Source organism: Tursiops truncatus, chromosome 17, assembly GCF_011762595.2.
Source record: "Tursiops truncatus isolate mTurTru1 chromosome 17, mTurTru1.mat.Y, whole genome shotgun sequence".
In the NCBI taxonomy this organism is placed as follows: domain Eukaryota; kingdom Metazoa; phylum Chordata; class Mammalia; order Artiodactyla; family Delphinidae; genus Tursiops; species Tursiops truncatus.
Window position 1 is genome coordinate 58922048 of NC_047050.1, and position 25734 is coordinate 58947781.

At 40.3% G+C, this 25734-nt stretch overlaps 1 protein-coding gene across 3 annotated transcripts in view; it reads left to right on the forward strand.

Moving 5' to 3' along the window:
• COLEC10 (collectin subfamily member 10) overlaps window positions 1–25734 on the forward strand; it is a 172098-nt gene that overhangs the window by 29747 nt on the left and 116617 nt on the right. Inside the window, exon 3 of one of the 3 annotated variants that reach the window (XM_019932091.3) lies at window positions 23608–23733. The exons of the other annotated variants lie outside the window; for them this stretch is intronic. Coding sequence (XP_019787650.2) covers window positions 23697–23733 — 37 coding nt within the window. The 5' untranslated portion in view covers window positions 23608–23696. The remainder of the gene's footprint in view (window positions 1–23607; window positions 23734–25734) is intronic. 3 annotated transcript variants of the gene reach the window in all.

A 25734-nucleotide genomic window follows, 5' to 3' on the forward strand; every position in this document is an offset into this window, starting at 1 on the left:
TATTTGACTTTCAAGGTGTTATAGACTCTGTACAGAAATGGACATGTACTTGCTTTAAAAATAACGTGCAGAAAGGCAAGCACTTTCTGCTTGAGTAAGTCACCCATTGTTTAAGGATCTGGAAGTGTTGCCAGGGGTCAGTAAGGGCTGGTTATGGTTTCCCACTCAAGCGTAGTGTGCCTTCAACATTGTCAGTCATTCGTTAAAATAGCGCTTTCGTTGAAAGCTGGTATTAATCGAACAATCACACAAATATAAATACATGGAAAGAAATAAGTTACAGTTGGAGCAACTGAGCCAGTATGATTTTAAGCCACATCTCATGTATATTAACTAGTAGTGAGAAGATAGCCCTTGGGCAGGAAGGACAGGGTGTCAGCAGACCTCGAGGTGAGAGGAAGAGAGTTGTAATTTCCAGCAACTAGGAGAAGCCCAGTAAGGCTGGTACACAGAGAGCAAGGTGCTGCCTGGGCTGGAAGAGGCTGCAGAGACGAGTGGACAGTGGTGAGGCTGCAAAGTGTAATTGATTCTAGTCTTTCTCCAAAAAACCATTGCAAGCGCTGGAGGGTTTAAGCACGGGAGTGACATGATCATTATAGCTTCTGTGGGATAGAAATTCTCTGACCTTCATCCTGTCAGCCTCAGGGTCATAGGTCCAAACGTAGTCATGCAAGAGAAAGCCCTCTTAAACTAAAAATCACAGCATAAATTGAAAAGTATTTTTATTAGCTTAACTAAGTTTAAGCTTTTTTAAATGCCTGCATATGGTAAAAATTCAAATAGTATTAACACATATACGGTGGAGGGTAAATTTCCATTTTGCTTCAGACCGCCACTGCCCATTTACAGAAGCTTCTACTATTAATGATTTTTGTATGATTGTTCAGATCATGTACAAATACACGTTTATGGATAGATATCCCGTTGTTTCGTTCAGAAAGGAGCATCCACTACAGTGTTCCAAAGGTTGCTTCTCCCCTTGACCCTGTTCCTGTTCCATACCAGCACTGTGTCTGAGGGCTTCAAAAGAGAGAACTTAATACATGGAACTGGTTACACAGGTTATAGAATCGCTGAGAAGTCAAACAGAGGATGATGAGGCAACCAAGACGTGAGCAACAGCGTAAAGCTATTACCTCCCTACTGTGGTGGGTCAAAGGGAAGAGTTGGGGGCTTGTCTCACCAGAAGGAAGCCGGAGCCGCAGTGGCTCTGTCCAGTGGGATCTGAGCTCTATAGAGACAGAGTTGCAGTAAGAAATACTGCCCCTCAAATATCTTTCAAGAGCTTTCCATTGGCCAAGCACAGGCAGGTACCCGCAGACATGGGATGCAGCATGAGCTGGTGGGCTCTCCCATGATACAGAGAAGAACACGGGAATGATTTGTGAGGGTAAACCAACCGAGGATGGGCACAGACATATATACAAATGTCCCATTCTTTTTCACTGTAGTACAATACTCTAGCGTATGACTACATCGTAATTTACTTAACTAGTGCTCTACTGATGGACAATTCAGCTGCTTCCAGTATTTTTCTATTACAAACCATGTGGCAGTGAGTATTATTATGTGTCCATCTTTGCACATTCAGGTGAGTGGACTTTTTAAGGATAAACTCTTTGAAATGTAATCGGGACCTTTGTCCCAATTTTTTGGTATATGTATTTTACATTTTGTGTATGTATTTTACATTTTGATAGGTATTGGCAGACTGTCTCCCAAATACCTTACTATTCTTAGTATTAATCTTACCACTTTGTGTGTGTGTGCGGGAGGGATAACTTACAATAAGTGAATACTACTCCCTGTAACCCATGTCACATAGCATTGGAAGGAGCACTTCATTCTTTAAGCGGGAAGGCTGGTCTTTCAAGCTCTATAAAGAAAGCTGCCTCATTTATGATTCAGGGCTTAGCAACTTCTGTCAGCCCACCAGGAGAAGTGGAGGGTGGGAAATTTGTCTTAGCTTGTCTTAGTATATCAAAATACCATAGATTGGGTGGCTTAAAGTCCAGTGGTCCCCGAACTTTTTGGCAACAGGGACCAGTTTCGTGGAAGACAATTTTTCCATGGACGGGATGCGGCAGGTGGTGCAGGCGGGAACGCGAGCGGTGGGGAGCGATGGGGAGCGATGGGGAGCAGTGGGGAGTGGATGGGAGCAATGGGGAGCGATGGGGAGTGGCAGATGAAGCTTCGCTCACTCGCCCACCGCTCACCTCCTGCTGTGCGGCCCGGTTCCTAACAGGCCGCAGACTGGTACCCGCCTGCAGCCCCGGGGGTTGGGGACCCCTGGCTTAAACAGCAGACATGTATTTTCTCAGAGTTTTGGAGGCCAGAAGTTTGATATTGGGGTATCAGCTTCTGGTGAGTCCTCTTTTTCTGGCTTGTAGGTGGCCACTATCTCGCCGTGTGCTAGCATGACCTCTTCTTTGTGTGTGTTCAGAGAGAGATATCTCTCTCTTCCTCTTCTTAGCAGTTCTATAGAATACCACCCTTATGACCTCATTTAACCTTATTTAACTCCTAAGTGCCCTATCTCCAAATATAGTTTGCATCGGGGGTTAGGACTTCAACAAAGGAATTTGGGGAAACACAATTCAATCCATAGCAGCATAGTTCTATTCCCCTCTTAGGATTTATAGTCCCATGATTAATTTTCAAGGGAATTTAGACTTCCGCAATACTTGCTAGAGTGCACACTAAATATTATGAATACAGAACTGTAAAGTCACACTTTTTCTCTCCCTCAAATTTCTTTTTTCCTCCTTTTCTGGATTCTCTTTTCCCCCTTCAGTCTAAGAAAATAACCTCCACAGTTCAGGCAGTTTCTCTTTATGATTATATTTCCTTCCAAAATGCATCACCCATTCTCAGATTCTGCTTTCATGAGGTTGGCAAGCTACTAGCAGGGGGAAAATCTTGTACATTCTTTGATAAAGGTTCTTAATAGTAGAGCTCAATTACGTTAAATAGCATAGTATATACCCTGCCTGCTTGAACAGAGGAGAACATATATCAAGCCTTTCCGTGCATGCAAAACCCATCACAATTTTCTGTTTGAAATTTCTGTCAAGACAGTGCCAAATTCATGTTAATTCTGGGTGGGGAAGTTTGGAAAAAGAAAAAAAAAAATCTCAATAGACCGAAACATGGTGTCTGTCATTCCTCTGCAGCCAGAAGAAGAAACTTAACTCCTTGCTTATAAACACTTTGACCTTGTCTGCCAATAGCTCCAGTCACTTCAGCCGGGGTTTTCTGAAACTTAGATACCCATCTAGTGTCTACTCAGTCCCAGGAAATGGGTTCCTTAATTAAACAGGGATGCATATCCCAAACAACCACTCACCTGAAGGCTTCTGAACAAATATATCTGATATCTGCATATCAGAAGAGTGTTAGAAAATACTGCCTGCCTACTCAGAGTTTCCTCTTCAAAAGTCCTTCGGGAAATTTGGTCATCTCTAGTGTCAATTCAAAGATTCTCCCCCTCCCCACAACCCTCGTGCAATTTGTCTGCACCTGGCTAATGAAAATATGATAGATAAGAATTCTTAGAACCATTTTCTTAGTAGTCACTTAGGTGCTTCCACCTGGGAAAGTCCCTCCTTTAACTGAAACAAACCTTTAGAAAAAAAAGTTTTGATGTGATAATTTTCAGAAAAACTAGCCTGCGAGAGAGAATTGCTTTCTGAAACAAGAGTTTGCCTAGAAAAGACTTAGCCTAAAGGAGCATCTGTAGGTGAATATTAAGCTTAAGAGGGAGATGAGGTTATTTAATATTCAGCTGAAGGGGCACTATTAACATAACCAGTATCAGTACACAAAAAGTACTTTATCATTTATTTATTCAACAAATAAATGATAAAGTACTTAGTACCTAGTAAGTGCCAGACACTGCACCCCCGATATAGACAGAAATAGTTACCACACTTCAGAAGCTTTCAGTCAGGTTGAGGAGAGAGAGTAATGAAATAAATCAGGAAATAAACGCTTTGGATGGTGATAAGCCAGTTTCAGAGAGTGATAAGAGGGTTGAAGTCCATAATTCAAGTTAGTGTAATGGTGCGTGCCTACTTTAGCTGTTTCTTTTTTTATAGATTTTTTAAAATATTTATTTATTTGGTTGTGCCGGGTCTTAGTTGCGGCTCGCAGGCTCCTCAGTTGCGGCATGTGGGCCCCTTGGTTATGGCATGCAAACTCTTAGTTGTGGCATGCAAGTGGGATCTAGTTCCCTGACCAGGGATCAAACCCGGGCCCCCTGTGTCAGGAGAACGGAGTCTTATCCACTGCGCCACCAAGGAAGTTCCTAGCTGAGTTTCTTAGGGAAAGGCTCTCTAAAGAAGCAACTTGTGATCAGACAATGGAATGATGAGGGCATTGCATATTCTGGGAGGTGGAACCAAAGCCCTCCAGGTAGAGCAAAGAGCAAGTGTGGTAACGCGGGTGAGAAATGTCAGTGGGCTAAAGCTAAGGGAATGAGAGGGAGATTTAAACCATATGATGTGCTCAGAGAGGTGGGCAGGGCCAGACCATGCAGTGTCTGGTGGCGTAGCAACAATGCCTCCATCAGGCAAACAAGTATTCCTAGAATCAGTGGTAGAATACAGGACAGTTCAGGGATCAAATCTAGGGCATTGATACTAAAAATATTTTATTTCTAAATATTTTGTTGTTTTTGATGTTATTGTAAAGGGGATTTCTTTCTTAGTTTCTCTTTCAGATAGTTCATTGTTAGTATATAGAAATGCAACTGATTTTGTGAGCTGATTTTATATCCTGAAACTTTACTGAATTTATTAGTTCTAACAGCTATTTGGTGGCGTCTTTAGGGTTTTCTGTATATAAGATCATGCCATCTGCAAACGGATCGTTTTACTTCTTCCTTTCCAATTTGAATGCCTTTTATGTATTTATTTATTTACTTTGGACTAACTGTTGTGTCTAGGACTTCCAGTACTATGTTAAATAGAAGTGGTGAGAGTGGACATCCTTGTCTTGTTTCTGATCTTAGAGAAAATGCTTTTAACCTTTCACTGTTAAGCATAACAACTGATATCAAAGAGATACAAATGATCGTAAGAGGCTACTATGAACAATTGTATGCTAACACACTGAAAAAGTTTGAAGAAATGGAAAACTTCTTAGAAACATACAACCCCATCAAGACTAAAATCAGGAAGAAATAGAAAATCTGAACATACCAATTACCAGTAAGGAGATTAAATCAGGAATCAAAAATCTCCCAACAAATAAAAACCCAGGACTAGATGGCTTCACAGGTTAATTCTACGAAATATTTAAAGAAAAATTTTACCCGTCCTTCTCAAACACTTCCAAAAAATTGAAGAGAAAGGAACACTTTGAAACTCATTTTATGAGGCTAGCATTACCCTGCTATCAAAGCCAGGCAACATTACAAGGAAAGAAAATTACAGGTCAATATCCCTGATGCGTGTGGATGCAAAAATCCTCAACAAAATGCTAGCGCACCAAATTCAATGGCACATGAAAAGGACTCAACATGATTAAGTGGGATTTATCCCTGGGATGGAAGGATTGTTCAACACATGGAAATCAATAAATGTGACACAGGGCATGAACAGAATGAGAGATAAAAATTATATGATCATTTCAATAGAGGCAGAAAAAACGTTTGACAAAAATTCAACATCCTTTCATAATAAGAGCTCTCAGCATATTAGGTATAGAAAGAACGTACTTCAACATGATAAACGTCACATACGACAAGCCTAGAGCTAACATACTCACTGATCCTAAAAATAAAGGACAGAGAATTGGCTCTATTCTGTATTCCTGCAGGGTGTAGAGGATGTTAAAATATTTTAGCCAGATGTTCCTCCACATATTTTTTCATTACTACACCCAAAGGAGAAAATTTTAAGTCAATTTAACTTGAGAGAAATTAAATACTAAGGCATAAGATGTTTTCAGGTAGGGTTGTGCCTTGGAAGAACGTGAAACCCTCGCAATATTTCAAGCTTTTTTACCCCTCCCCAAACAAACAAATTTTGCCCGGTTGCGGAATATATGTCTCCCACTGAGAATGCATGCTTTAGCCAATCCCGTGACTTAAATACCTATGATTTCACCCATGGGAGCCCATTTTACCACGATTATGCTAAGGAAGGAAGTCTTTGGTATTGCTGGAAGATGGACAGAGCTGAATTCCTGGAATGTGGACCTTCTGTTGAAATGCTAATTCACCCTCTGGAAAGTGGGAATCCTGGTTAAATCAACTGTCTACATGTACAGGATAGATTAACATGACTACTGTGTATATAACATCACACTGTGCCAAAATATTTGAAAATAAATTTCAGACATACTAACAGGCACTCAGAGCAAGGGAGTGGCAGAGTAAAGAGTTGTGTACAGGGAATAGTTTAGACTGTGATAGAAGAGAAAGGATGGGATCTGGCTCTGGAGGAATGTAAACAATGTGTAAATGAAAAGCAGTTTCATTTACAAATTCTGTCACTACAGTTCCTCCTCTAGTACGTGAAATGGCCTTTGAAGGTTCGTATTTCTGTAGGTACCACGTGGCAGTCAATAAGAATTATGTAGTCAATAGAACCTGAGAACAGTCAAGGTCACCTTTTGGGTCCTGGTAGGAAGGACATTATCTGTGTTATGATTTTTTTCTCTTAAAAGACGTGTCGCTTCTGCTGGGGGGAGTTCCAGTAGAGGCACAGACATACTTACACTTCTAAACCAGACCATTTGAAAGGATTTTGCACAGTGGGACCAAAAGCTGGTCCTAGACATCATGACTTAGTGGTTCTAACCCCAGTCACTGTGCAGCAAGAGAAAGCCTTTTTGGCAGGAGAAAGCCTCATGACTGGGGCTTTCAAGTTCGTAAGAGCTGTGGGTCTTCTGGCCAAAAAAAAACGTATGTAAGTTCACATAAATTTTGTATTCACTTTCAGAAGGTTCATGACCTATGACTCCAGGAGGGAAACTGATTTGGAATATGATGAAACATTTTGTAGCACCGTTTTAAAGAGATGTTTGTACCTTGGTTAGTAATATTATTGTTGTATCATCATTTGTCATGTTTCAATATTTATATTTCCTGGGTTCTCGTCTGGGTTACCCATCCTGAATTTTCAATGTTACATAAATGAGGGTTGTTTTCTCCTCACTAGTGCATCATTGTACTAACTGAGTCTATAAATGGGCTTACCCTTTGACACTGTGTACTCCCAGCACAGCTCAGATCTCAGGGCAGCAGGTGTGGGATGTGTGATTGAGTCATTCAAGGATCTCAAAGAAATATTTGTTAGAGGGAGCAGCAAACAGTGACTGATTCAGTAGCTCCTTGGGTTCCAAACAACCTGGTACTTACCACAGTTTACATTTGAAGGAAGCTCTGCTGCTTCTTTAGTGGTTGTTAGATGTTGGGGAGATGAATGGAACACAAAAGCAGAAGTCCCAAGGGGCAGGCACAGTGGGAAGTGTGGAAGAGGGGGTTTTTGTGGCCTTCCTTTCAAGCTCAAGTAAGATAAGGTTTAGGTAGCTTAGAATAAAGATCAGTTTAGCAGCAAAAGTAGTCAAGTCATTTGGGGCACTTTTACATGAAACACAATAGAGCAGAGTGTGGCCCCGGTTCTGAGGCTGGACTCTCTGCATCTGAATCTTTGCTGCCTTGCTCTGTGTCCTTACATTTCTCTGGGTCTTAGTTTCTCCATCTATACGGTGGAGAAGCTAATAACAGTATTCATTTCTTAAGATTGTTCTGAGTATTAAACGGGAATATATATGTGAGACACCTGGAACAATGCCTGGCAGGCAGTAAGCTCTCTGCAAACATCAACACTTCTCTGTAATCAAATTCACCAAGGTATTACTTTAGAATGATTGTACCTGTGCTGCGTGGACACGGCTGTCTAGGCCATCGTAAGGAGAGATTTTATAGTTTCAAAGACTGTTCATGCTACAGTTACTACCTATTTAAAAGTATAAACTAGATTTTTTTTTTTTTTTTTTTTTTTTTGCGGTACGTGGGCCTCTCACTGTTGTGGCCTCTCCCGTTGCGGAACACAGGCTCCGGACGCGCAGGCTCAGCGGCCATGGCTCACGGGCCCAGCCGCTCCGCAGCATGTGGGATCTTCCCGGACTGGGGCACGAACCCGCGTCCCCTGCATCGGCAGGTGGACTCTCAACCACTGCGCCACCAGGGAAGCCCTAAACTAGATATTTAAAGCAGAAAATCTCCCCCAGCAACCATGGCAGTCAAATCAGCTGAGGCATACGCATCCAGGAGTGCCTGCAAAGGGTTCAATCCTGTGCAAGCACTGAGGAAACCTATGGGAAGTGGATGTCCAGGTGTCTTCCTTGCCTTCTGGGAGTTTATCACCTGGTCTCTTAATCAGAGCTTGGCTTCCACTATTACACATGCTTTAAAAAAATTACAGCAAAGAAGTGGTACAGGAGGTCAGAAGGCATAATGATACGAATATGGTATGAAGTCTTTAGGAGTTGAGGGGGTAGGAAGGATACATTTGAAATGGGATTGATGGTGTGTGGGGGGATGGGGCGGGAGGCTACCTGAAAAGGCTTCCTGAAAGAGAAGAGCTTTGAAAAATAAGCAGGCTTCTTAAAAATTATGATTTATTTATTTAGGCTGCGCTGGGTCTTAGTTGTGGCATGCGGGCTTAGTTGCAGCACGCATGCGGGATCTAGTTCCCCAATGAGGGATTGAATCTGGGGTCCCTGCATTGGGAGCGTGGAGTCCCACCCACTGGGCCACCAGGGAGGTCCTGAAAAATGAGCAGGCTTTTAAGAGGCAGATATGAGAAGGAAATGGATTCCAGGCAGGAAAAACTAGGCTCCTGGAGGCCCAGACATGGGCAGGGGTGGGGTGTGTTGGTGGTGGTGATGGAAGAATGGGTAGTGCAGGGTGCATGGTCCCAGCAGAGGGAAGGTGAGAGGCGCAGGTACAGAGGACCTTGTCTTTGTGCTAAAGCAGCAGAGAAGGAAGAGGCTGAGGAAGTGTGGATGACTTTGAATGCCGGGTGCTACTGTTGTTTTATGGGCAATGGAAGCTCAAAGGGTATTTGAGCATGATCAAAACTGTGCTTAAGAGATCATTTGTAAACCACTTTATTCTTTTTTTTTCCCTCTTTTTTTTTTCACTTTATTCTTTTTGAAGTACTTTTTCCATACCTTATTTCACTGAGTCCTTAAAGCAAGACAGTGCAAAATGTAAAGGAACCATTCTTTGCCTCATATTTTTCTAGCCACACCATATACATTGCCAATAAAGCAGAAAGATCAAAAGATTATCCTGTTTGCTCCCAGAGAAGGATTAGGAGGAAGGGGATGGGAAAATATGGACCCCCTGTGAACCACTCTGCAAAGCTACTTGTCTGGAAACAAAATCTGCTTTCCATTCCAAACTGCATCAGAAGTTTAAATAAGAATGATATTCTTATTCCTAAAGTATATCTATATTGTCATGCTAACTTTAAATATACCCTCTTATTTTATCATTTAAGCCATAAGACACAATCCAACATTTGTACGGTTCTTTTTTAAATTTTTGTTTGTTTATTTATTTATTTATGGCCCCGAGACTTGTGGGATCTTCGTTCCCCGACCAGGGATTGAACCTAGCCCTCAGCAGTGAGAGCAAGGAGTCCTAACCACTGGACCGCCAGGGAAGTCCCTGTACAGTTCTTTTAAATCAACAGGATATCATGAGATCATTTAATCATTTAACCTTTGACCAATAACTGACAGGTAGGTAAGTTAAGGATTTCTATTAGAAAATTAGAAAAATTAGGAAAGTAGCACTCAGAGAGGACCAGAGACCAGTCCCAGGTGGCAAAGTTAGCAAGAAATAGACTTGAAATTAAAGCAAGAGCTTGAACTCTAGATTCACAACTTCCATGCTCCATTATATTTTGCTAGCTGTTTCTGCTTAACTGAATTCAAGCTATTATCCATCATTTGATAGTAAGCTTCTATAGGTTAAAGGGTATTTTCAACTCTCATCAGAACTGTTCCTTGTCTGATTATTTGAGGCCTGTGGGCAGGTACCAAGATGGAAGGTTATAAGTGGCTCATCTGATACAGGAGCTGGCTCTGTCTGCACGATGCAAAAACTGGTGAACAGCATTATAAGACCCCGCCATGGCTGACTTGACTATGAGACATGTTGCACTATGTTGATTTTTTTGGTCTGCCTTCCTCTCCTCCCTTCTTCCACTCCCTTCACTCCCGGGCTGGAGGAGCAGAGAGAGCCTAACACAGGCGCTCTACCTTTTCTGGCTGGCTATCCATCTGCGTCAACGTGGTGTTGGCTTTGGCGCCTAGGCGGTTGGACTCGAGACCATTTTTGGGCAGCTGGGATGATTCCTTTCTAATGGCTTCTTGACCTGCGAAACCAGGAAAAGATTATTTTTGCTTAGAGAGACCTCAAAATTTCAGTGGGGGGTTTGGTTTTGGACATTTTTTAATGCCCTGCTTAGTTCTCAAGTAATGAAAAAAGCTAAAGCATTTTCAGAGAAGTGACTTTGCAGGTTGGCATGTCAATGCATGGGCCTACAGCTGATCTCATGCTCTCCGAGGCACACCTGTCTGAAGGAAGCAGGCAGATCGATCCCCCCACCCCTGCTGTTTTGCATTACCTAAAAGGCAGCCCTTCCACGGAGCAGTGGTGGATGTAAACTCTGGCACCCATGAAAAAGTGTTGAGAAACATCTGCAGTCTCTTTAAAACCTTATAAAGTTAACAGCTTTCCATGGAGAGGGACTGCTGGAACAGCACATGCAAATCAAACTGGATGAGTAACCACCTATGGTAGAGATTAACTAGTGTGATGGAGAAAGCCCAAGATGAGGACTAACCTGCTTATTCCATGGGATGTTCCCTGTGCTCCAAGGAGCGGTAATCGTCTCTGAATCTATTGCCAGTTAACACTCAAAAGAAGTTTTGTTGAGTGAATAGATGGATGCCTAATGTATCTATCACCAGGGCTTTTTTTTTTTTTTTTTTGGTGGTACGTGGGCCTCTCACTGTTGTGGCCTCTCCCGTTGCGGAGCACAGGCTCCGGACGCGCAGGCTCAGCAGCCATGGCTCACGGGCCCAGCCGCTCCGCGGCATGTGGGATCTTCCCGGACCGGGGCACGAACCCATGTCCCTTGCATCAGCAGGCAGACTCTCAACCACTGCGCCACCAGGGAAGCGCCACCAGGGAAGCCCCACCAGGGCTTTTATAAAAACTGTTCCTTTACCTGGAAGGCCCTTTCCCCAACAAAAATATATTTGGTCTCACATTCAGTCAACAAATATTATAAGAACCTTCTAGGTTCCAAGCACTGTATTCTGGATATGATGGATATAAATAAGTCAGGGTTCACATGTTCAAGGAATTTATAATTTAGTAGGGAAGACAGACAAGTAACATGTTGAAACAGAAGGTGCACGAGATGAGCACAGAGTCTGTGGGAGGTCATGGGGGCGGGAGGGGTGGGAGGTGGGGAAGCCCAGAACTGGCAAATCAAGACAAGGGTCCAACAGTTAAAATAAACAGGATATCAACTAGAATTCACCTGAGGAGTTGCTGAGTAAAATGATAAAGGTAATAAAAACTACCATCATTTGTTGCGTCTCCATTAAGTTCAGGGTCTTTTTACATACATAATCTGAAATGTCACATTTTATAGTACCCATTTTCCAAATTAGGAAACTGAGACTCAAGAACTTGCTCAAGCCCACACAACAAATGATTGCCAGGGCTGGGGTTAGGATATATCTGCCACCAAAGTTACTACATACCTTGTAAATACAAGGTTAGTTCTTGATTAATATATCAGTTCTTTATGACTACCCACTTCTCTGATATTCCACTATCCCTCCAGACCTAATTCCAACCTAATTCATTCATCAATTCAAGGAACTCTCTGAGGTTATGATGCATCGAAAAATACCAGTGGCATGGCAAAGTTTGTGATGTCTTTTTCTTTGTTCACACATAGAAGTAACAATGCATCTTCAAGTTGGTGGCATCTGAGAGTCCGTAAATATGCAGTATTGTGCTTATGTTATATTGCTTAATTTCTCTCTTCCCCAAATAGACTATAAGCTCCAAGAGGGCAGGACTTTTGCCTTTCTTCTTCATTTTTGTACTCCCATCATCTGGAATGTTGCTGAATAAGTTAATGACTGATTAGATACTGAGTGTCTACTAATTATCAGTGGCTCTGTGAAGTGCTGGATGTAGAGTCAGGGACAAAATAGACATGGCTTTTGCTATTCTGGAGAAGATGCAAATTAAACAAACAAGTGAACACATAAGCGCATAAATAAATGTTCAGTGTTATGTGGTAAATTGAGAGAAGTGAAAATGTCGCAGGTGCTGTGGAGAAAATAAATGGGATGTTCTCCAAATTTAGACTGGAAAGTCAGGGATGCCCACTACAAGCTGATATCAAAAGGTGAAGGCAACAAGTCCAAGAATCCATAGTACTGTGCTACCTGACATGGGTAATAGCTAATGTTCACCATCCATCCGAGTCCAAAACATTGTCTCCCCTCTTGCAACAACATGTGACACTTATTGTATCTGCATGCGTTTTTAGTTATGTTTTTGAAGATATCCTTTCTGTCCACCTAGATTACAAATGCATTCATACCTCTGGTGGAATAGAAAGAACACTGGATTAGGAGATTTTGGTAGTAGTTCTAGCTTTGCCCCTATTTTACAAATTGAGAAAGTTATTTAAACTTTCCAGTCCTCGATATCCTTACCTATAAAATTAGGAGGTTATATTAAATAATCTCTAAGGTGTCATTGAGCTTTAACATTTAAATTCTATAATTATCAGCTTATTTTAACAAGCAGTTATTGAGGATCTACTATGTGCTAAACTTTCTGCAGAAAGACACAATCCATTCATTCAAAGTGCTTACGGTCTTGAAGAGGAGACGGATACCTTGATGGCTTCAATATAGAGCAACAAAGAATTTCCTCTGCTTCTGAACTTTCAACTGCTGTAATTGTCCTTCCCTAGGTGTGAGCAGAGATTCTCCCTCTTAGTAAAGACATTTAACTCTGCCTGCCGCCAACAGATGGGGCAAGTGGTCACATCAACTAGACCCTGTTGCATTGGACTTGAGAGCTAGTGAATGAGAGGGAGCTTTGAGGATCTAAGTTTTGTAAGAAAATAAGCATCTGTATGCCAGGGTAACATGGGAATTGAAAGTAAGGGTCATTTTGTTCCACCTGGATGGAGATGGGAGTGAGGTTGCTATGGGGTGGGCCAAAGATGCTATTGAGGGAAATTTCACAGGGCATTGATGTCTCAGTTGAATTTTGAAGGAAGAAGAATTAAGCAGGTATATTAGTTGGGATACCTTCAACTGCAAAATACAGACTAGCCATTTGAAGATGGATTTGATAAGAAATGCAATCATTATTCCACGTAATATAAATTGCAGGGGCAGGAAAATTCCAGGTTTGGCGCCATGGCTCAAAACATCATTGAGAGCTCCATCCCTTTCTTGCGTCTTGGCTTCGTCCTCCTCAGAATATTGCTTTCTGGTCTTCAGCTTTTTCCTTCATGATTGCAAGATGGCTGCCTAATCCCTCAGCATTTTTTTTAAAACAATTGTATCTTAAAAAGTTGAAAGGGGGTAACTTTTCTCAAAATCCTTTTAATCAAAGAGAAGAGCCATGTTCTTTTGCCCTGTTTCCCCTGTTTCTTACCCCAGTCTCAGCAGACTTCCCTTCAGGTCGCAGTGGCCATGGCTGGTGCTGTAAACAGAAGGGAGGCTGGGAAAGCATGTACCTGGCATTTTCAGTCTCCATGTTGCATGGCAGATTCTGTCTGCTGGGAGGAAGTGTGCGTGTGAAGGGGGAGTGGGGAAGCGGGGAATGGTGTGGTTGCTGGGTAAGCCTCCAACTATGTCTTCCAAACAGGAAAGGAAGGAGTGGGGAGTTATTAATGGACCTCATACTCAGACCTGGGCACCGCCCTTTGCTTTCTGAATTGTAGGCATTCAATTGATATTTGCTGATGGTGGGATCATTGTCATGGAAATGGAAAATCAGTGTCAAGTCAGGTAACTGAGTAGTAAAATCAGTTATTCTTTCCAGGCCGTGACTGGATGAAAAAATTTTTAATTTTGTCACTTGAATGGGTGACTGTTGATATTCCTACTGGGTGGCTGAATTAAATACTAATTCAACATCAGGAGAGGCAGTGGTGGTGTTTTTCTAAAAACCATGTCTAATTTGGCAACAGTTTTATAATCTAAAAGGAAATCAGGGAAAAATATGAGTTCAGTGGAAAAAGACCAGATCCTAGGAAATGAAAGTTTACTGAAAACACCATGTGTGGGGCTCTAATGAAAAAAAACAGAGCGCAAGATGGCCCCAGGGCTATGGAAAAAATTTAGTATGTCCTAATGATGTACTTAGTGTCTGTTGATTACACATGGAAACTCACAAGAAAAAGAAGCAGAAGAGGACACCAAAGTAGTGCATTTAAAAAAAATCAACTATATATACAAGCAGACATTAACATTTTTTAAAAAAAACTTCCTTTGCCTTTCTCACAAGTACAAACAAAACAGAAAGCCAGAAGGTTGTCTTCTGACTATAACAACAGCAGCAGGAATATTAAATAGAGAATGAAAGAAGACGCAAGTGATTGTGTTGGTAGGGTGTGGGTTATTTTAAATAATTCATATGAAGTAATGCAGAGAGGCTGCAGAATCAGTATGAGCATGTCACAACACACCGATCCTTCGAAATAACTTCTCACCATGTCTTTTTAAGACTGCTAAACCCTTTTGCAAAATTGTGAGAGCTTGTCTGGAGAACAGAAAGCATTAGAGGTGAATAAAAGTTATGGGTTTATTTCCCATTGCTCTTTCTTTGAAGAGATTGCTCCATTTTTAAATGACTGGGACTATTTAGCTCCAACCATAATGTATTTCCAGTGGGTTTTTTTTTCTTTTATCTAGAGTTTTATTCTTTTGCTCCGTTCCACCCTACTTTTCTTCTCATGAATGTGAAGACATGTAATAACTCAGGAAAAGGGGCTACAAACCACGGGTGGTTGATTATTTCCAGTTTCATGGTGAAATGGTTCCAGTTTCATGGTGTTTACTATGAGGTGTCAAGCCAGGTGCCACATTTCTGCTGTTAAGTTTTCTTTCCATCTAGACTAGATTCACAAGCTTTTTGAAGTTGTTACGCTTTTGTTGACCAATTTTCTAACACCACTTGGAGTTCGTAGATTCGTCCAGGTCCTTGATTCGTAGATGCGTCCAGGGCGATGCAATTTCTGCCCTCCTTTCAGTATCTAATGAGACCTGATGCAGTGTTCTTCCTCAGGAGTCCATGTTAGAGTTATGCAGGGATCTTTTACCTACACACAGGCATCTACTTGCCTTAGTGTGCCAAATCAGAAGCTCTGTGGTTGGGCCTGGCAAAAACATACCTGAAAACACTTCTTTGAGTTATTGTGATGTACAGGTCTGGTTCAAACCATTAGACTGTTGGAAATCATAAGTTTACTCTCAAAAAAAGAGAGAAAAAAGAAAAGAAATGGAAAGAAAAGAAACAGAGAGAAAACAAAGGCTGCATAGACAGCCCTTGCATCTGACTACTGTGACAGCTAACCTATATGGGAAAACTGGGAATTAGCAGAGTATAATGGTTAAGAGACCAACTCCTTGGATTCAAATTTCTGCTCTGTTGTGTGACCTGCATCAAATTAATTAACCACTCTGAGCCTCAGTTCACTCATATTACAATGAGTATAATAATAATGCCTGTAGTAATTTGGGGATTTAATTATGTATTACGTATTAGATTAAAAACGTATAAAGTATTTGCTGATACACCAACATAAACTGGTTGTTCAAACAATGTCAACTGTTAGTATCTCAGGCTGCTCAGAGGCTCAGATGTGAAGTCAAATAATACCTTTGATAACAAAATGAAAACATGAGTGATTGTAAATAAAGGCATGTTGTTTACTAGATACAACATTTTAAAGCCTGAGATCCATAGTGAGATTTTGTTTTAGGTCCTAGGTATTATAAATTTGGGGTCCATATTTAATATAAATAATTATATTAGCATTTAGAATGCCAGAGTCCCTCTTAATTGTATTAGTAAAAGCCTAAGGTATCATAAAATGACATGTAGAAATTACTGGCTTGGTTTATTAAGGATGGTATTATTTCTGGTAGGTCATGAATATTATGGGCTGCACTGTCCAACAAGAGGATTAAGAATGCATTTATGCATCAGTAAGAAGGCAGGAGAAGCAAATGGCAATTCTTAAAATTGTTTGATAGAGATATTTCAGAACAAGCATTCAATAGTCATCATAGATAACGTTAGATATTTGTCTTAGTTCTCTATATTTATTCTGTACTTTAGAGGTTTTTTCTTTTAAATTACAAATGGAAGTGGAGCACAATTATCTTTAATAATCTTTTCAGTGCTTGGGAATCTCCTATGGTTCTTAGTCTGGCCCTGAGTCAGACTCCCTTCTGGGGATGTGAGAATTCCACGTGAGTGATTTCTTTAGACCATGTCCTCTCATAGTGATGCCATTTTGGGGTGGAGTTAGTAGAAATGCTGTAACAAAAATCTTTGCTCTTATCCACAAATGTTTGGCATAGACAATGAGCCACCTGGTTCATCCAACAGACAGGAATCACCTGATATGTAAATTCTCTTTCAGTAGCCCTGATTTCCCATTAGACAGCTTTGCCAACTTTGTTTGTAATAGACTGTAAGCTCCACATACAACAGGGCCAGGTGGTCCCCATGGTTCCTAGTATCAATATCAGCAATGAGAGCATTACAGAATTTCAGAATTGAAAAGGGTCTTATGGTGGGCCAAGTAATAGTCCCCCGACGGTGTTCACATCCTATTACCCAGAACGTGTGAATACCTTAACTTTACAAGGTAGAAGGGACTTTGCAAATTTGATTAAATTAAGAATCTTGAGATGACGAGATTATCCTGGATTGTTGGGTGGGTCCAATCTAATCATAAAGATTCTTATGAGAGAGGCAAAAGGATCAAAGTTGGTAGAAGGAATTGTGACAACATAAGCAGAGATTGGAGTGATGGAGCCATAAGCCAAGTAATGCCAGCAGCATCTAGAGTCTGGTAGAAGCAAGGAACTGATTCTCCCCTGGAGTCTCCAAAATAAACCAACCCTGATGATACATTGATTTTATTTTATTTTATTTTTTAAAATTTTATTGGATTATAGTTGCTTTACAATGTTGTGTTAGTTTCAGGGGTACAGCAAAGTGATTCAGTTATACATATACCTATATTCATTCTTTTTCAGACTATTTTCTCATATAGTTTATCACAGAATATTGAGTAGAGTTCCATGTGCTATACAGTAGGTCCTTGTTGGTTATCTATCTTATGTATAGTTGTGTGTGTATGTTAACCCCAGGCTCCTGATTTATCCCTCCCCAACCACGTTTCCCCTTGAGTAACCATAATTTTGTATTCAATACCTGAAAATCTGTTTCTGTTTTGTAAATAAGTTCATTTGTATCATTTTTAAAAAATTAGATTCCACATATGAGTGATATCATATGATATTTGTCTTTCTCTGTCTGACTTACTTCACTTGGTATGATAATCTCTAGGTCCATCCATGTTGGCATTATTTCAGTTTTTTTATGACTGAGTAATATTCCATTGTGTATATGTACCACATCTTCTTTATCCATTCCTCTGTCGATGGACATTTAGTTTGCTTCCATCAAAAGTCTACAAACAATAGATGCTGGAGAGGGTGTGGAAAAAAGGGAACCCTCCTACACTGTTGGTGGGAATGTAAGTTGGTACAGCCACTATGGAGAACAGTATGGAGGTTCCTTAAAAAACTACAAATAGAACTCCCATATGATCCAGCAATCCCACTCCTAAGCATATATCCAGAGAAAACCATAATTTAAAAAGACACATGCACCCCAATGTTCATTGCAGCACAGTTCACAATAGCCAAGACATGGACACAACCTGGTGATACATTGATTTTAGCCCTGTAAGACTCATTTTGAACTTGTGACCTCCAAAACCATATGATAATAAATTTATGGGGTTTTTAAGCTACTAATTTGTGGTAATGTGTTACAGCAATGATAGGCAACTAATACAGACTTAATAGAATCATCAAATTTTATTTTATTTTTTTGATTGAGTGATATGAGGCTCAGAGACCTTGGCCATTCATTTATTCACTCATTCAACAAAAATTTATTGAGCTGCTAACATCTGCCAGGCATGGTGAGCAATAGACATACATGATCCATGCAATGCCTTTCTGAACCTTTCTCCCAGTACCCTGGGCATCAGAATCTGGAGTGGAGAGACCCCCCAGAGGAAAGATGTTTGGAGCTGATGAATACTGATGGTGGTAGTCCTGATCCCCAGAGATGCACTGTTTCCATTCCTTCCAGGGCCTTGGTAGTTTGCTTTTCTTTTGATTTTTTGAACTGCCCAGGACTTAACAAATTCCTTCATTTACACAAGTTGGCTAGGGTGAGTTTCTGTGGCTGTTACGCCAACCCTAATAAATTATCTAAATAAATAGTCAGCTGATAGTGACCTCTGATCATGTCAAAGGTTTGTGACAGTGTTTTAGACCAACAATTTATTTTTAACAAGCTCATTTGATTCCACAGAAATAGTCTTCAGGTCATCAGCCCACTGATGTTTCATCCCCAGCAAGCTAAGTCCACATCTTAATCTCAGCATTTGGGAAACATTTTTCTCTGTCTACGTGGAAAGAAAAATGTGAACCACAGACTGAATTTGTAGTTCTCTGATGTCTGAGCTGCTCCAGTGTGTTATGGAAAGAATAAATATGAATTTCATAATAATTCCATGAATATTATCTACCACCAGCAAATAAGAAAATTGCCATTGCTGGATAACTTCTAAAATACTAGCCATGGAAGGGATGATGGCTGATGTTTAATGTCTTAAATAAGTAGCTATCATCCTCTTCAAGGAACAGCAAGTTCTTCCAATAAAGAGAAAGGATAAGTCAGAGAGCAGAGGTACTGCCTACAGGGACTCAGACTATAAGGTTAAGCTTAATGGTTTCAAGCACAGACCCTTGATGAATCTGGTCCTAGACACCCTGAGAATTCACTGTGTCTCCCCTTACAGAGCTTGCCAGACTCCAGTGATAGCAAGATTCAACAGATTGGTTAAGTGATTACACTTGAAGCCAGGCTTCACTATTTGATTTTCTTGATCAACTCATTAACCTTGTTAAACCTCAAGATCCTTGTGTAGAACTGAGTCACTTTCTGCAGCAGAGATGAGCACAGCATAGTAAATCAGCTACACCTCAATAAAAGAAAAGTAGGACCCATAATAGCATCTTTGTTCTAGATGAATTATAAGGTTTCTATGAAATAATATGTGGATGAAAGTCATAGAGATATTCACAGATAGTCTGGTTCTCTTCTCTTCTGGGTTAAGACTGAACTTTCTCACCCCTTGTGGAGTGAGGGTGATGACCAAGTGACTCACTTTGGCCAATGACATATGAGCAAAACTGACACATGTCATTTCTGGGAGGAGCCCTTTAAGAGCCAGGATTAGATTCACTGGCTCATTGTCTTCTTCAGCAACGTCAGGGTTCAACATGGTGACTTCTGCATCCTGTGGGGTCCTAGCCTGAAGGTGATATGGTGCTCATCCACCAGCGGACCTGAAATAACCTTTGTTGTTTTAAGCCACTGATATATTTTGGAGCTGTTTGTATCTACCAAACAAACTAGACTGCTAGGAATCCCATGTAAAGCACTTAACACACAGTAGCTTGTCAGGTTGGATGAGAGGTGAGGTCATGGGGGTAATTCATTTACTCATTTAACAAAAGTTTGCTATCACATCTAGATGCTATGCAGGGTGAATATCATGGTGAAGGGGGAGACAGAGTCCTTGCCTTCATGGAGTTCACAATTATGCTGAGGCTGCTACCCTTCCAAAACTGAGAAAAACAATCAGAAAAGTTTCACAGCCCTGCTGGAGAGAAAAAACCGTGAAGTTGGGCTGGGCAAAACTCTTCGTACAAAGCCAGAAGGGCAAAGAATAGTTATCCCTACCCAAGAACCAAAGATTGGTTGGGAACAGTGGATGTAACCTGGTTGATACTGGTTCTGGGCATGCCTGAAGGTGTGATTCCTGCCTGGCTGTGGCACCATTATCGATGCTTCTGCACTGAGTTCCCTGACCCAACATGTCATGACTGCACCCAACAAAATGGCCCTCTTTAATGGAACCCATGCCCTGTTCACTCCACTCACATGAACTCACACTCTGCCTAGTGTCCACCATCCCACTAGACCAAAATAAAATTGAATGTTTCCCAGCCTGATTTACCATACATATACTCTGGCTGTATTAGACCCACCTGAACTATAGCCTTTAGGGTAGCTTTCAGAAGAAGCTGAGAAGCAACAAATCAAAAGGCTATTTACTTTCCTCCCTTTCTGGAAACAAATGGCATTTGGTCAAGCATGGTGGTGATCCTCACTGGGTTCCTGGCAGCGGACCTGAGCTCTGTGATGTGGACGCCTGGTCCCACCAAGGTGGGAAGGCAGAGGTCCCTGTTGCAGTTCTGCCTGCTCCCACATGAGAAGGAGTGTTGGCAGTTCAACACTTTGAAAGTCAAGGAAGAACACCCTTTCATATTGAATCTAACAGTCAGCACCTTGGGCTCAGCAGAGATGCCCCAGTCCTGGCCACTACCTAGCAGAGTGTTCTTCTGGGCATCTCACAGAGAGAGGGAGAGGAAGGACTCTAAGTTAGTTGTTGATGAGCTTCTTCTTTATGCCCAGGAGTGGTTTGAAATGAAGCATACAGTTTTTCTGTGTTCTTGGAGTAGCTTAATCAGAATTGATGACGTCAGGAATAAAAACATCATCTTGAGATTCATGTTGCTTCATTAGGAATCTCGGCCCTGCCGCTTACAAGATGTGTGATCTTGAGTGAATTGTTTGGTCTCTCTGAACCCCAGTTTTCTTACCTGTAAAATGGTAATATTAACATCTTATAGGTGGTGTTCAAAGAATTAAATAATATATGTTAAGCAGTGTCTGGGGCATAGTGGACTCTTATTATGTGTTCATGGCTTTTCCTTTTTCCTTCTAAAGCAGGTATGACTAAGTACTTCTTTTTGCTCTTCTATCTGTGGGAGAAAGCATTATGCATCTTTGAGGGTTACAGTGCCCCTTCCATTGCATCCATCATATATTTATTTATCCTCCCAATAATGTTATGTGTAAGAACTATAATGATGCTCATTTTATAGATAAAGAAAGTGGAGTGCAATGAGATTAAGCAACTTGATCAATGATCACAAAGATAGTACTTGTCACAGGTATGACTTGCACTCAAGTATTAGACCCAAAACCCCTTCTCTTTATAGTCCTTGATTTTTCTTTGAGATTTGCATGGAGTCTGACTTTGTTGTGGCCAAAGATTAAGCCATGTTTAGCACTATCTCTGTCTACTGGTCTTTATATTTCCATTGTTATCAGAAACAACTTGATATAAGGTCAACCTTAGACATGTTGAGCCTTCATTGGGGAAGGGGCAGTTGCGTAAGTGTTAGGTTGAGTGTGTAGGACTGGAACACCACATTTTAATCTCTGTAGGGTCTCAGACTGGCAATCAAAAAGGGAAAGAAGGTGTGCCTGCTATCTTTTCATCCCTTCCCCCAAACCCCACCCCCATCCTGGGGATGCTGATCTTCATGGACTACATCCCTCTTTGCAGGGTCACCTGGGAATGGTTGGGTTTCTTTACCAAAGATGATAGCTTGTTTCAAGCTATCATTCTCTTCTTCTGAGTTTCATTAATCATGCCATCTCCTCATTTTCGAGGGCCTATGAGGGTCAAGTTCTCAGGGTACTGCACAGCAGTGTAAATAATGCCTTATCAAACCTTCCTAAATTTAGCCTAATATTCTGATGGGACCCTGAGTGACAATAAGTAATTCCAAATGGTACAAGGAAAATGTACCCTAGGTAGATGATGGCTGTCAATAATCGGTTTCCTTATCCATCACCAAACCAAAGTCCTCAATCACACAGTGTCCTTTTGGGACTCTTTTCCTCTTTCAAGGATACCATCGGTAGTAACTTTAATTTGGTTTTCCCAATATAGAAAGTGTTGGGCTATGGTGATGTCACCATAGTAAGTACACCTGTTTCAGTACCTGGAACCTTCTTTCCCTAGATACATCTCTGACCTGCCTTTCACTTAATTCAATGTCATTTTGCTCCAACGTCATTTTTTTAGAGAGGTCTTTCTGGATCATGCCATCTAAAACAGCAATTCCTGCATTGCTCTCTGCCTCCTTACTCTTCTTTATTTTTATTTTCAATATTGTTTTTTAACCACATAAAATATTATATACCACATTTGATTGTCTGTTTTTCACCACTAAAATTAAAGCTCCATGGAGCAAAGACTGTCTGTTTTAGTGCAATATACGTAAAATGACCTACTTGGTTAAGTAAAGGGGAAGTTTGTTAGGACAAATGCAAGCTCTACAGAAGGAAGAAAAAAGAGAATACAGATTTCTGCTAATAACTATTCTGTCATCATCGAGAAAAGCAGACCAAAGTACCATGTTCTGATCACTGCCGAGAGGTGTATCTTCCTTTAATTAAGATAATTCCTTTAAGGACGTTCAGTTCCCTTTACTGCTCTCTCATCGAGCAACTTTCTATCACTAAGTCAGTTTTCTAATTGCCTTTTTCCTAGTAAAGACTGCGAATGAAGGGCTATGGGGCACAAGCATTCTGATCACTAGAGTTGTTCATTCCCACTGTTCTCGGTATCTCCCTTAGTAATCAGTAAAGTTATGTTCCTGTTTATAAGAAGCATCAGAGGTAAAACTTAGGTAAACTCACAAAACCAGGTTTATGAACCTGGAAAGCCAAGGTCTCAACTCTCCACTGTGATTTCCCTCCAATGGGTAGCTGCCGTGATGAAACACATCTGGAAAGGTTATCCAACCTTACCCATGGCTCTCATCTGCTATCCAACGTTACCCATGGTTCTCATCTGGCATACAAATTTTGGGACTGGTTAGTTTCAAGTTCATATGGGCTTAGATGCAGCAATAGTGGATCTTCATAATTAACCTAAATTAGCTTAAGGTTTATAGTGTGTTACTGGTAGAAAAGGGAGACATTGCTGTAGCATTGACCACACAGTTTACTTTTAATGGACAGATTTTCATTTAGTGAACTGCAGCAAAACAAAACAAAAATGCTGCAGACATTTATCTCTCAGTAGCTACCTAATAAAGCTTAAACTGGCCAACTTCCATGCCCTTCAGGGTGCCAGAAATACAAACAGGAAGTTAACATTTCCATAGCAATAACAATTCTGTAATAAAAGCTGAGGAGAAACAATAAAACGAAGGTCAGGATAAAAGCAATTTACATTTTAACATCCTAACACTACATCAGAATAAATTTTAAATATCAAAATAGAGTCAGAGTAAAATTAGAGTAACATTTGTGATCAAATGACTTTTTTTTTTCATTTTTAGGCATGGCTTCCGTCTGGTCTTGTAGCAAGGCGCGAACTTATATAGCATCTCTAAATTCCCTCAACTTGTAAGTTCTGCTGTGTCATCCTATGGATAATTTTGACCAAGCAAGGCTCTCTATTTCAGGTATAAATGTTCTTTTCAAAGAAAAGATGATTCTCATATGATTCATTGTGTTGATCATTTGCTTATATTCACTCCATTATTGTGAGAAGCCATGCACAATAATGCGTGTAATGAAAACAGTGATTTTAAGCAAGTCAAATGGATTCTTCAAATATCCCTAGTAAGCCAAGAGGATGACAGATTATCCTTTGGGAATGGGCATAACCTGGAACTGGTAAATGTTCCTTGATTTCCCTGTGCTTGGACCTTTCCTTTCTAAACTATTAAACATTCTTTTCCTCTAACTATAGAAGATGGAGGTGGTTTTCTAAGACAGTGAGAAGATACTTTAACATTATGTAGAGGAAGGATGAACTGAATGTCAAGGAGACAGAAAAGGGACATTCTTAGGTTGAGATGAGTAACCAGGAGATAATAAACCAGTGTAAAGGACAGAAGAGAGGGAAGAGGGGATTTAGGTCCATAAACCATGAATTTGTTATTGCAACCTTGAGCTGTGCAAGCTTCCATGGCCTTCTGTCCTTGTAAGATAATGGGCTTATAAAGCAGATAAAATTGCTAACAATTGGGACACTGATACAGAAAATTAGAATACCTTTTATGGTGATAGACTCTATTTTTCATAAATTATCTTTCATTGTTTAAGGAATACATATTCAGTTTCTTTAAATGGTGTAAATGCCTTAAGAGTAGTTTCTAAGCTTTCCACTCCTTTAAAAATGTGTTGAGCATCAAGTAAGACCCAAGTAAATTCTCATCCAAAAATGACTTTTTACCCTTTTATTTTCTCACTTTACCTCCTGTTACTGAAATGTGATTTTGATGTGGGACATTGGCACTGATTTTGAATTAGTTGCAACCATGTACATTGCAGTTTACCCAGAATCCATAGAAAAATGTCTCTATAAATCTACATCCTAGCCCTAGAATGTCCCCCCTTAATTGGGTTGACAAGTGTGTTTTAATATACTACAGTCCTGATGAGATAGAAGCATGATCTCCTCAACTTAAGTAAATGCAAGCCTGATAGCCAGAGAAAGAGTAAGATGACTCCCTTTTGCCTCTAGCTGTGATAAATTTATGTATTCATACTTAAAAAAGACAAATTACTTTTCTTAACATAATCCTAAGGGGATTAATACTAGCAAATATTATGCCAATCTCAAAGTCCTGTAATTTTAGTGTACTGAGCACTTACAGGAAATTGTGTAAGAAATTGTTTAAATGGAATACTGCCCTCTTATGGTTACACAGATCCTTCTAGAGCCAAACATAAAATCATAGTCTTTAGTTAGGGCAGTTAATAGAGGGATTTAATTAGTGGAGAGATCCAAAAAATGTAACACAGACTTCGATTTTACACGCTACAAAATGGAGTTGTATGGAGGCAACTCATTCTAGGTTTGTATATCTAGGTTTCACAGAGGCAAGGATAGAACCCAGTTCATTGCTTTTTCCATTCTAATGCATATTTGAATAGAATTATAAGTTCTGGTTTCATAATGCAGATATTTCAAGGGAAATTACAAAACATCAATTTTAGCAAAGGATTTTGTTAATAAGCTTCATTGTACTAAATCAATATGATGTCAAAACTTTCCGAACGTTAGAGGACTTCAGCATCGTATCAAATCAGAAAATTTGGAAAGTTTTCAAATATCAAACTAAAAAACTTCCAGTTTTCAGGACATTTTATTTATATTCTCCAAAAATCATTCTTATTCTTATTTATCATCTGAGGAGTCACAGAACAAGTTGAATACATATATCTAACACGTGGCAGTCTGTCAAACACTGGATAAAAAAAGCATTTTTTTTCCCTAAAAACTTTCATCTCTTCCAAGATAACCATTTGCATTTTTATTTGTTCCCAGGCTGTTGTTTTTATTTGAATCAGCTTTATTGAGGTATAATTTACATACAATAGAATGTATTCATTTTAGTGTACAGTTGAATGAGTTTTGATAAATGCCCGTGCTCATGTAACCATCATCAGAATCA